Consider the following 12,084-nt stretch of genomic DNA (forward strand, 5'->3'; position numbering starts at 1 on the left):
AAAGTAGACGATCGCGGGGTAGAATTATGAGTCTTCGTCGATATCGATGGTGCATCGGTGCGCCATCTTCGAAAGCTCTCGTAACCTATACGATTTGAGAAAGTGACGATTCTCGCGCGGCTCGATCGGCGGCTTCGTATAAGATTTAGGCTCCTTTATACGACACGAATGAACTGCCACGCGCTCGCTTGCCATTATGTATACACGTGGCTTGCGCTATGTACGCATACGTATGTATGTACGTCGAGGAACAAACTATATAAGGCGAGCTTTTTCCCATCCTCGCTCCCTTTCTCCCTTCTCAGCGACGGTAATAAATTTCCCGGCGAGCAGAGAGTTTCGTGGTCGAATAGAATGAGGCTTAAGTGCGGCTGGAAAGAAAGAGAGACAGACAGAAAGCAAGTAGTAGTAGTGGTAGTAGTCTGGCTAGTATAGCTAGCTGCAGCTAAGCGCGAGCTCGCGCACGACTCTCGACGTTTTTCCAACGTGCACATACAAGCGCGCGCGGCTCTGCTAGCCACTCACACACGGACAGACACAGACTCAGACAACATATATACGTACCTGCTCGGCAGGTTTGCCGCGGTGTTATATATATACTATGTGCGAGGAGAGCACCTCGACTCTCGCGCGTATATACCGAGCTTTGCCTGACCGTGATTCGCAAACTTTTTCCCACCGGGGAGAGAGAAAGAGTGTAGCCGGTATACGTAGCTGCGTGAAAGCCTTGAATTATGAACCCAGCCGCGCGATAAGTGTATACGAGCTGCTGCTCGCGCCCCTCCAGCTCGAATATAGTTGCGTATATACCTATGAAGGCAGCAAAGTTGAAGCCTCGGTTGAAAAGTAACTCTCGTTCTCTGCCGCTGTATACAGGAGATTGACCGGACGGCAGTCTTTTCTTATGTGTGTTGCACCAGTCGTCGACTAAACAGTGGCAACAATTGAAGCGCGATGAGAAGCACATTTCGGTTTCGTGCAGCTATTCCTTGAGATTTCCATGTTATACATTCCTCACGATCTTTATTATATTATTGTACCATATTGTATTGTACATTTTATTATGATACACAACCGATACTCGCATTTTGCACTCGACGCGATCTTAGATTACGAGCTCGCCATATATTAATGACGAATGTTTACGCGATGCATAAATCTTCAAGATTCACAAACACACACACCTGAAAACGTATAACTGTTTGCGAAACTTTCTCGATGCTTCCTCGTACATATACTCGAGCGACTCGTCGCTCGGAGGCGCGATAAGCGTATCTTCGCAATTCAACATGTAGCTTCGCAACGTATATAACATAAACGCAACGACGCGGCGAGTGTAATGAGTAAAAAGAAAAGAAGAAAATATATAACGCCGACTCGCTTGCTCGCTTGCGCTAGCCTGCTTCCGGTATAAAGAATGAATATAAGTTTTAATGATATACTCATAACGCGCCGCTGTCAAAAAGCTCGCGCTTGTGCACTGCTCTCTCTCTATATATATATTGCACTAGCGATACGCTAAACTTTTGTATTAATTGTAGCATATTATACGAGCTATAGATATAGATACGTGCGGGGGAGAGGGGCTGGCGGCAGCGGCGTTGGTGGTGGACTAGGGGGCGAAAAAGTTGGCCGCAAAACAGTGTATAAAGCGCCGAGGAGCGGAAGGAAAAAATGCACAAAAACATAATGCATCCTATACGTGTATAATAATAATCAGAGTAATGAAAAAATTAATAATAATAATAAGAAACGGACCGGCGGTGTGCAGAAACGAAAAATCACGCGAGTGCGCAATATAGATTATGATGTGTAATGTACGCGAGCGCAGTAGTAGGGCACGCGCTAGGACGGAGAAAAATAAAAACGAACTAAGTACGCAGCTGATGAGACGCTGCGTGAAAATAATTATGTACGAGAATGTCATCAAAAATCATATTCATAACTTCAAAATCCCTAAATTATCAAAAAATAGTCCAAAGGCCAAAAAATAAACATGTTCGTATCCAGCGATTAGGCCAATGTTGTAATATGTTCATCGATACATCAAATTTCAACTTCTGATAAATTTTCGTCATCGGCAGACTAACAGACCTTATCATTCAGCTAGATACACGAATACTATCGAGTACTCGTTCGCATCCCAATACTTGATACTTCTCGCTTGATTCTCCAATCTGCTGCTTATTACACGTAAAATAGAGCTCACTGCACGTTTGGATCGCCTTCGTTATATGCAACACACACACATATATAGTGTGCTCGTCTGTAAAGTAGGCTGCTGCTGTACCTCCTGCATATAGCTCGCACGCGTGAAACGTGTATATAGTTTAGCCGCACGCGTTAATCGACTACACACAACCACCCACCTGCGACGCACATGCATACAGAGCGATAGTTCGTTATACGAGATTACGGAGAACAATGTCCAGGCGCCTGCACGGCCGAGGTCGACGGCGTAGACGAGTAGTAGTAGTAGTAGTAGTAACGCGGGGCGCGTTAAAGCGTGTATACGCGTCGTATGTTCAACGTGTGTGTAGGTAGCTGGTATATATAGCGACGCGCGCCACGTGCAGCCCGAGGCCTAATTAATTTCCGAGCTATTTAAAAGCTCTCCTCGCTCGATGATGCTCGGCGTTGATTTCACGCTCGCGCCCATAAGGTGCGCAGAGAGCAGGCCGACACCGACATCGTCGCACCGCGTGAGGCCTCGCTGCTCCCGTGCGTGCGGTAACGACTCCAGACGCGCCGCGTATACGTGTTATATCCATGGGAAAATTACTCTTGTCTTTCTTTCCAAGTTTTCCTCTAATACTTTCTCTCTCTACTGAACTGTACGCATAGATGCCGTAGCTGCGCGACACAGACTCGATTATCTCTCTCTTTCTCTGCAGCTCCCCGTGTATGTACAGCGTACTGCAACCGACCGGCATCGCTAGCTAATACCGTGTAATTGCCGAGCTCGAAGTACCCGCGTATAGCTCCCTCCCCGTTGCATGGGAAAACTCACCTATACGTATAACCTCCCTCGTTACCAAGCTATACGTAGCTTTGAGTCCCGAACGAATTGATAAAAGCTCGGCAGTTCTTTGACAAACGACGACGAGTGGACGAGCCGAGGGAAAACAAAAAAGTGAAAATTGGAAAGTAACGAGCTTGCCAAATAGGTATGCGTGTGTGCGAGATGAGCGATAAGTACTGACTTTTGACTCCAACTCTACGTGTGCACGGGGGGGGGGGGGTGGTTTTTCATTTTGATTCGATTTCCCCCCATTTACCGAAGAGTGGCTTAAACTCGATATAAATACGGTGACGGATTATAGAGCACGTAGGTGGCAGCGATAGGGGTAGAAACTTTTTGAAAGAGTATTGACATTTTTTTAAATTTATTATATGTAGTATAAGGATCTATTAACTAGATAATACAGGGAATTATTTTGAATTACTTAATTTTAAAACGCTACGAAACTTTCTCGAAGAAATCGTCGTCAAGTTAGAATTTTAAACTGGTTCAAATATTTTTATGACAATATATGAACAGATAAATTGTTAATCCAATTGTAAACAATATGAAAATCAACGATTTTGGCGTAATCACTCGACACACTGATCATGCTTATAGTAAAAACAAATTAGTTTGAATGTTGTCTCTTCCCTTGAAACAAGACACAATACCGAATACATAAATTTTACTCATTTAATTTGCGTAGTACTAAATAGAAAAATCTATCGTTTAATTTAGCATACAAAATGGATAATAGTGAAAAGAAATCTGAAGAAGTTGTCTCAAATAATAATTCAAATGAACACGACAATACTGTTTTAGATGACAAAAAATATGTTTATGATATTTGTCAGGAAGCATTTAAACAAGAGTCAAGCATGATAACACACCGAGATTCTATTCACAATGAACAAAAAGATTACTCATGTGACAATTGCGAAAAGAAATTTGCGAAAAAATCGAGTTTGTTTACGCACCAAAAATTAGTACACAAAGATCGCGAAGATTTTTCATGTAACAAGTGCGAGAGGAAATTTGAAAATAAATCACATTTGCTCAAGCACAAAAAAATATTTCACGAAGTTTTCAAAAATTTCTTATGTGAAAAGTGTGCCAAGAGATTTGGGAATAAACAGACACTGTTCTTACATGTAAAAACAGTTCATGATGGTCGGAAAGATTTTGCTTGTGACAAGTGTGGGGAGAAATTTAGAAAAAAATATCAATTACTTTTTCATGTGAAGACAGTACATGAGGTATTCAAAGATTGCTCATGTCCCAATTGCGGAAAAAAATTTGTGCACAAATCGAGATTACTTTTGCATCAAAAGACAATGAACGAATGTCAGAAAGATTATGCGTGCGACCATTGCGAGAAGAAGTTTGGACAAAAATGGATTTTGATTCAGCATCAAAAGATAGTCCACGAAGGTCGCAGAGATTACGAATGCAACAAATGTGAGAAAAAATTTGGGTATAAACAGCATTTACTTATCCACCAAAAAGCAGTCCACGAAAGTCGTAAAGATTTCGCATGTGAAAATTGCGAGAAGAAATTTAGGGATAAATCAGATTTGATCAGGCACAAAAAGACAGTTCATGAGGGTCGAAAAGATTACGCGTGCGACAAGTGTGAAAAGAAATTTGGAGAACGAGGCAATTTGATAAAACACCAAAAGACAGTCCATGAAGGTCGTAAAGATTACCCATGCGACATGTGTGAAAAGACGTTTGGGTATAAACAGTATTTGCTTATCCATCACAAGACAGTCCACGAGAGTCGTAAAGATTACCCATGCGACAAGTGCGAGAAAAAATTTGGACTAAAACATCATTTAGTCTCTCATCAAAAAGCAGTACACGAAGATAGTAGAGATTACGCATGCAAAAATTGTGAGAAGGCATTTCGACGAAAATCACAATTGTTCTTTCATCAAAAAATAATCCACAAAGATCAGAAAGATTTTGCATGCAACAAGTGCGAGAAAAAATATGTAAATAAATCGACTTTGTTATTACACCAAAAGACAGTTCATAAAAATCGCAAAGATTATGACCTAATTGATAAATCCCCTTTCCTATAGTATTTTCTATCGATCGATTATGAATGCGACAAGTTTGAGAAGAAATTCGGAAAAAAACAGATTTTATCAGGAAGAAATTTGGAGTGAAAAATTATTTGCTTTTTCATCAAATGACAGTACATGAAGGTCACAAAGATTACATATGCGACAACCCTGGTAGAAATGCAACATTTTTTTACCGATAGTGTAACGCTTTTTCTCATAATGGTCATTTGCCATGAATTTGATTTCGCACGCGACAAATTTAAAAAGACATAAATTCTCAGACTTCTGATTTAAAAAAAGTTTTATTGGTGCTAATTTTATTTTGCATAAATAGACAACCAAACTGTACAATGAGTATGTTTATTATGACAATACATTTGTATTGTGAATAAAGTGAATTAATGAAACGCGCTGATTTTTTTCTTGACAATTATAAGTTACTTATATAAATGTTTATCTAAAATTTCAATAAAAATTGTGCTAGTACGATTGTCACTTCATTAAACCTTTGTTCACTGTCATGATTGGTACATTATTTTTAACCATTGTTAGACCGTTTACAATTATTTAATTTAAATTAATAAATGTTGCTCTCCTAATAAAAAAATCCTTTTTCCTATAGTACTTTTATCGACCCACAATAAATATACGTTGTTTTTAACATGTGGCTAAGGATCTCTCTGCCGATGAACTCGCACTCGAGTGTCTTCATTTTAAGTCTTTTTTAATACAATATTTATCGAGCTCTTTCATTGAATAAAAATCTATTCTATTTAATAATTACGAATCGAGGTAAAGTATTGACTTTCTTTGCAGGAATGACACGGATATAGCCAGCAGCGTAAAGAGAAGATCGAGGAAATTAGCCGCACGTGAACAATGGGGCTAAAAAGATAAGATCCAGCGCGTGTCGAGTCGAGCCGAGTCGAGAGCTACCGTTGCCGCTCTCTGTCTCTCTCTCTCCCGCCGATAATCCCGCCCGCGCGCGGTCGAGTGCGGCAAAAGTGTATTGTTATGTCGACGGCTGCAGCGAGGAAGAGGCCGCAATTATCGCGGTGGAACATCGCTGCCGCCTTGTCCATCATCATGGGCCGCTGCTGGATGATGCTCTGCCCGAGTAGCCTTGTCGTGCTCTTCATCGTCAACGTGCCTATAGGTGAGTGCCTTGGATGTTTCATTTTTTACTCGATTTTCACGTACAGCACTTGCGATGAGGCAGGAGAGCATTTGATGGTAAATTTAATTGAAAGACGTGCACGGCTGTGTGTCTTGAAAAACTAAGTTTAATTTAATAAAGCATTTTAATATTTCTATTTAAAGCTCTCAGACACTGAAATACAAAATTATTCATCGGTATATATGGCGTATTACAGAACGGAGAAATATTTAAAGCTTGCATATTTTTAAAATATCCTTATACGAGTGCAATGCTCACCACACTCTCTCTCTCACGAAAAGTCTCTCTCTTTCGCGAGAGAGAGCGAAAAATGATCAAGAGAAGATCCAAGATATATACGTCACGTTCGTGCTAACTCTTGTACATACGTATACCAACGTAGAGAGAGAGACTCTGGAGCTGCTCGGTGATGTAGCGAAGAGGAAAGCTACAGCAGCAGCAGCAGCAAAAAAAACTAATCCGAGTCAAGTTTGTACATTCCCTTCACGTTTCTTGCAATATTTTTTTTCTCTCTCTTTATTTACGCAGGGCGGCGCGCGACTCTCTCTCTCTTTTCCTTCTGCTCGCTGGGAGCTGTAGGAAGCAAGCACAAGGTAGTAGATGCGATTGTTCTTCGAGCTTTGCGGTGTATCTTTTATATATATCGCCGCGCGGGTACAAAAACAACGAGAACTTTTCTCGAGCGAGACAAGCTCGAAAACTGCCCGAGAGAAGTAATGTAATTAATGTCTTATTAAATATTCGCCACCGAGCCGCGGGTGCGCACACAAAAATGGCAACTTGTTAAGGTACTCAGCTCTGCTTGGCTGCCACGAGGAATCAAAATAACACCAAGAGAGCTATAGGTACACACTTTCTATTTAAACAGCAATGGATAGAATATATATACTCGCAGTTCAAAACTAAAATTACGTCAGAGAAATATCTCTTCGGAGATAAAGATCAACCGAGTAATCAACACTTGCAGTAGACGCTTATCAATCGAAGTAGTAGTACGAGTCAATGAGCGGCCAGACGCGTGGTCGGCTGTTGTCGATATCGACTATATATAATACGGACGGTGGTGGCAGCGCATTCATGGAAATCCGATATCATTATGCATGTATACGTTTCTATATTCTATTTTCTGGTTCAAAGATTATTTACAAGACTTCCGCCAGACCGTGTTGGGGGTGACTCGTGGGGCGGACACGGCCAGCGGAAAATTGTGTCTGCTACGAGCAGCAGTAGCAGCAATAACATGGCTTTTGCCTGTCTACTGCAGCGCGTACATTTTCCTTCCTTTCTGTGGACTCTTCTGGCTCTATGGCTACACACACACACTCTCTGCTCCGCCAGCGCTACCCTTTTCTTGATTTTCAACGAAAAGGGTAGGAAAGAGGAGGCAGGAAGAGAACGAGAACGGAGGACGGAAAAGGAGATAAAAGTATTTCTGAAATAAAATTTAGAGAAACGATACGTCGAGCGTCAGAAAACGAATTATGAAAATTAGGTGATTTTTTTTTTTTTATTTTAATTACATGAATGAAAAAGTGATGCTAAAGGGATTTGCGGCTTATAAATCTGTACGGTATTAACAAAATACGCGCGCCAAAAAAAAACCGTAAAGCACCGAGTGCTAAATTGAATAGATAAATTATCCCAGGGCGCTGCGCTTGACCCGTAAGCCGTGCGCGCGGTAGTTGTGTGCGAAAAAAGCTCTCGTGCATCCCTCGAGGGACAAGCGCGTCAGGCAACTTGCACGAAGGAATGGAGGAGTAGTGTACGTATGTATATAACGCGACTGATCGAACGAACAGCTCGGAAATCAAACGGAAAAAGAAGACGGATGGAAAGTGAAAGAGAAAATGTCAGTTGAATGATTATTTGCCGAACTCTATATAGGGTGGCTGAAATCGAGGTAGTTTTATTTTAAACCTAGTAAATGTATGTAATTACAGAAGTACTGTGTCAACTTCCTCGTAATAATCGAGTAAAGGTGTCGGTAATAATACAGCCATAGCAGTTAGAAAAGCAAATGAAATTGTATTTTCACTTAAACGCCTCGATCGAAGAAAACAAGGTGGAATTATAATCTTGGGTAAGTCAGGGATAAGCTACTCCGCGCGCGGGCCGTCGAGTTATATATACACAAGACACGCGCATTGAATTTGGAAAATCTAGTTACAGGTATAGCTCTCGCTCGTAGTCGTTCGCGTTCGTCGTACGTCATTATCATCATCGTGGTACCCTCGGTGTCCTATTCTCGAGTAAATAATTCATGAGGCTTAAACGAATGATAAGCGCTTGATCCCTCCCCTCGAAGCCGCACGTGTATAATAATATTATTTTTCCCAGTAGTAGTAGCAGCAGCAGCAGCAGCAGAGAGCAGCGTAGCAGCTGTAAGTAACAGTTTGAAAGGATATTAATAAAACGGGTGCGATGTACGGAAAACTGCGCGAGCCAGGCAGCAGCGGTATAAATATGAGCGAAAAAAAAACGTCGCTCTCCACGGCCACCGCACCAAGTAGTGCATCGAGGGAGAGAAATCTCGTAGTGCACGCGTAACGGGGTTTTATCATATATCGCGCATACATCGCCATACACAACATCTCTCGAATATACACAGCTGCGGCGAATCTCTCCGACTCCGAGAGTCGCGGGGCGCGCTCAGAGTCACGAAACGCGCTCGACGTCCCGTCGCGTGGCTCGACGTATCCCGACGCGTGGCTATACGTAGTCGTCGTATATCTATATCCACACTACATAGTCTATACGCGAGGCACTTGCGCGCACCGTCGCGAGAGAGATAATGCATTTATGGATAAGTAACCGAAAGCCGCCGCGGTGGTGGTGTGGTACGACTGCCGCACAGTTGTCCCGGGATCTCCCTATCTTGCCGAGCTGGCGCTGGCTGGCACACACTACGGCACGAGTGTGCGCTGTGCGGTGCGCACTTTGCGGATTGCCATTGAAGCAGTGTGTGTGTGTGTGTGCGCGCGCTCTTATGTGTATGTACAGCAACTACATACTTCGCGAGACAGTTGGAAGTCTCTCGGTACGCCTTGCACTATAGATGTATACATATAGTGCATATACCGCGCTCATGCTCAAGAGTTTAGAAGAGCAAGAGAGAGAGAGAGAGAGAACGGCAGACATTCCGTGCGACTTGCGGTGTGCTGTTCTTCGATTCACTGCACGTTATGTCCCTCGACCCTCTCTACACCCCCCCCCCTTCCCTCCTCCTCCCCATCTTTCGGCTGGCTATATATCTATACACACGGCAGCATCAGCTCTTGCTCGTTTCTTCTTACTCTTCGTCTCGGTTATACTACTGCCGGGCGTATATGTATATACTACGTGTGTATGTGTTCGTACAGATCAACTCTCTACGAGGACGAGTTTGCGTGCGTGTGCGGGTGTGTGTATAGCTTGACGCTGCAAGAAAATAGCGACAAAGTGAAAAGGAGATAAAGTCCAAGAGAGCAAGTGTCACGCGCTTGCACGAGCTCTCTCTCTCTCTGGCTTGTCGTTAATTTGACGCAAGCGACGCGCGCAAAGTCGAGAGAGCTGCTCAACCCTCTCCCATCCCACCCGTCCGCATCAGCTGTTCGTATAATATAATAAACAACTATATATATTTCTGTAACTTGTATACTTACACGGTTGCCTTGTATAAATTTACCCATACATGTGTCAAAATTCTGCTCTTAAAACTTTATGGTATAACTGTCGTCTTGCGCGAGCGAGCACGTGATATCCCATAAGTGCGATTCCATATAGAAATAAAATAAATGAATAAATATCTCGAGTCCAACAAAAAACACGCGACGAAAAAAAAGAAGAATTTATGACGTGTAAGCCTCGATGTGACATTTCGAATTAAAAAGCTCGCTCGTATTACGGGATTACATTTAAAAATGTTTTAATTGATTGGCCGGTATAACGAGTATATTCGATTACCTCGTGCCGTTGTTGTTATTCTCTGTATCTATACGGTATCAGCCGGTTAAATTGAGTACTTTATATACGCGCGTACAAAATGAAAAACACGAGTGTTCAGCCTAGGTGTATATAGAAGCCAGTGTGTTGTACGTATGTGTGCACGATATAAAGCGCGAAGCGTGTACGAAACAACAACAACAAAAACGAGGGTAAAAGGGCGCGAAAAGCTCGCGCGTAAACGTGCAGTACGGACACGGGGCGCTAGGCGTAATATTGAAAACAGATGTTAATTTATTAGAGGGATGCAATATACGTGTATATATATCGCGAGCCTCGCGACTCTCTCGCTCGCGATCGGGAATTGCCGAAGTAGTCGCTTGGGGATTCCGCGAGCGAGCGAGCGAGCTTCGCAGCTGCACACGTTGAAAGCGGCTGCTGGCTGGTATGGTGGTGGTGGTGGTGGCGCGCGCGATAAATTTTGCACTCGACGCGCCCAACTGCCGTTCGGGGTCTGTGTGTTTTCGCCCGAGCTATATTCGAGCTTTCCCATCCCCCGAGGGGGCCTCGAGACTCAATTAGAGCCAATTAGCCGGAGGAAGAGAAAAAGATGGTGAGCGAGAGAGAGAGAGAAAGTGCCGAACTGTTGATATAGCAGCAGCAGCTTGTATCTTTCTCGTTCTTCTGTAAACGCACGATGAGAAATTGTATATAGATATATGTATAATGTTTAAAGCGTCCATACCTACGATGTATACATTGTGTATCGTATAGGTATAGCTCTTTTCACGTCCACGCGCAAGATCGAATTGGCCTGGGTATCGATGTTGTATATTATTATATATATCACGTGCCACGCGCGCGCGCGCCGACTCGAGGACTTTGAAAACTCGTTAAGAAAAACGCCTAAGGAATACCGAGTGTATACTCCTTGTTGATACTCGCTCGTTGTTTTTCTCTCTCTCTCTCTCTCTCGTTTCCCTTCAACTTCTTTTTCTTCTCTGCTACCGTTTTTCGTCTATCCTCCGACAGAGCCCAGAGTGTGTAGGTATATATATATACGTAAACTCATTAAAAATGAAACAAACGAAGCCCTCGGCTGTAACCCATGCAGCACGGCCCCGTTGCAGGTAACTCATTGCCGAGCCGAATGGCCTGTCGACGCGTGTGCGCGTTCCTCCTCGTATACAGGTACTGTAACTGAAGAGATTTACTTATGTGATATCGCCTCTAAAAATGCGATATATTTAAAAAAAATCAAAACCCCAAAAAACACAGAAAAAAGGCAACGCCATCTTTTTTTAAAAGTAGGTCGGGAAAAAATATTTCGAATCTCGGGCCTGTCACAATGAAGATAAACCACATGGGCCCCGGTGAAACCACCAAAGACAACCCATGCCATTCCTTTTCTGAAGTGAGTGCAATTTACCCACCTTTCGAAGAGAAAGTGAATGGACATTCCGAAAATGGCGAGCTACAATGCATCGAGGAAGGCAAAATTTTTCCATTGGAGCTTCAGCAAGAAAACAGAAAAAGAAAGGAAACTCCACTGCACCAGTTGAAATTCCACCATAGCCTTCTTTACTTATATACAAGTATTTACTTTACCACTTGAGGATTTACTGATGAAGGTACTCGCCATCTGGTGGTGGAAGCTGAATTTAATTATGATTGAATTTTTTAAATATTTTTGTACCATCAATGCAAAAACTAAAACTGTATTAAAACTTTAATTTTCAAGAAAGAATGCATATAAATGTACTTTAAACAAAGTTAAGTTTCGGTTACTTTAATTTTGATGACTGACTTTATATTAAATCTGCAATTCAATTTTGGCTTTTTCTACCTGTGTACCAAATTAATTATTATGAAATCATGCCTTTTTCTCTGCAATACATAAACTTTTTTTGCCA

General features: G+C 42.4%; 1 protein-coding gene across 2 annotated transcripts in view; it reads left to right on the plus strand.

Annotated features, from left to right (window-relative positions):
• Positions 1-12,084, plus strand: part of LOC106655644 (lachesin) — a 165,173-nt gene that overhangs the window by 47,244 nt on the left and 105,845 nt on the right. For both annotated transcript variants that reach the window (XM_014376140.2, XM_023463519.1), the window contains exon 2: positions 5,890-6,229. In XM_014376140.2, the coding sequence (XP_014231626.2) occupies positions 6,088-6,229 (142 nt within the window). In that variant the 5' untranslated portion in view covers positions 5,890-6,087. The remainder of the gene's footprint in view (positions 1-5,889; positions 6,230-12,084) is intronic.

This window comes from Trichogramma pretiosum, unplaced genomic scaffold, assembly GCF_000599845.2.
Source record: "Trichogramma pretiosum strain Unisexual culture from Peru unplaced genomic scaffold, Tpre_2.0 scaffold96, whole genome shotgun sequence".
Classification (NCBI taxonomy): Eukaryota; Metazoa; Arthropoda; class Insecta; order Hymenoptera; family Trichogrammatidae; genus Trichogramma; species Trichogramma pretiosum.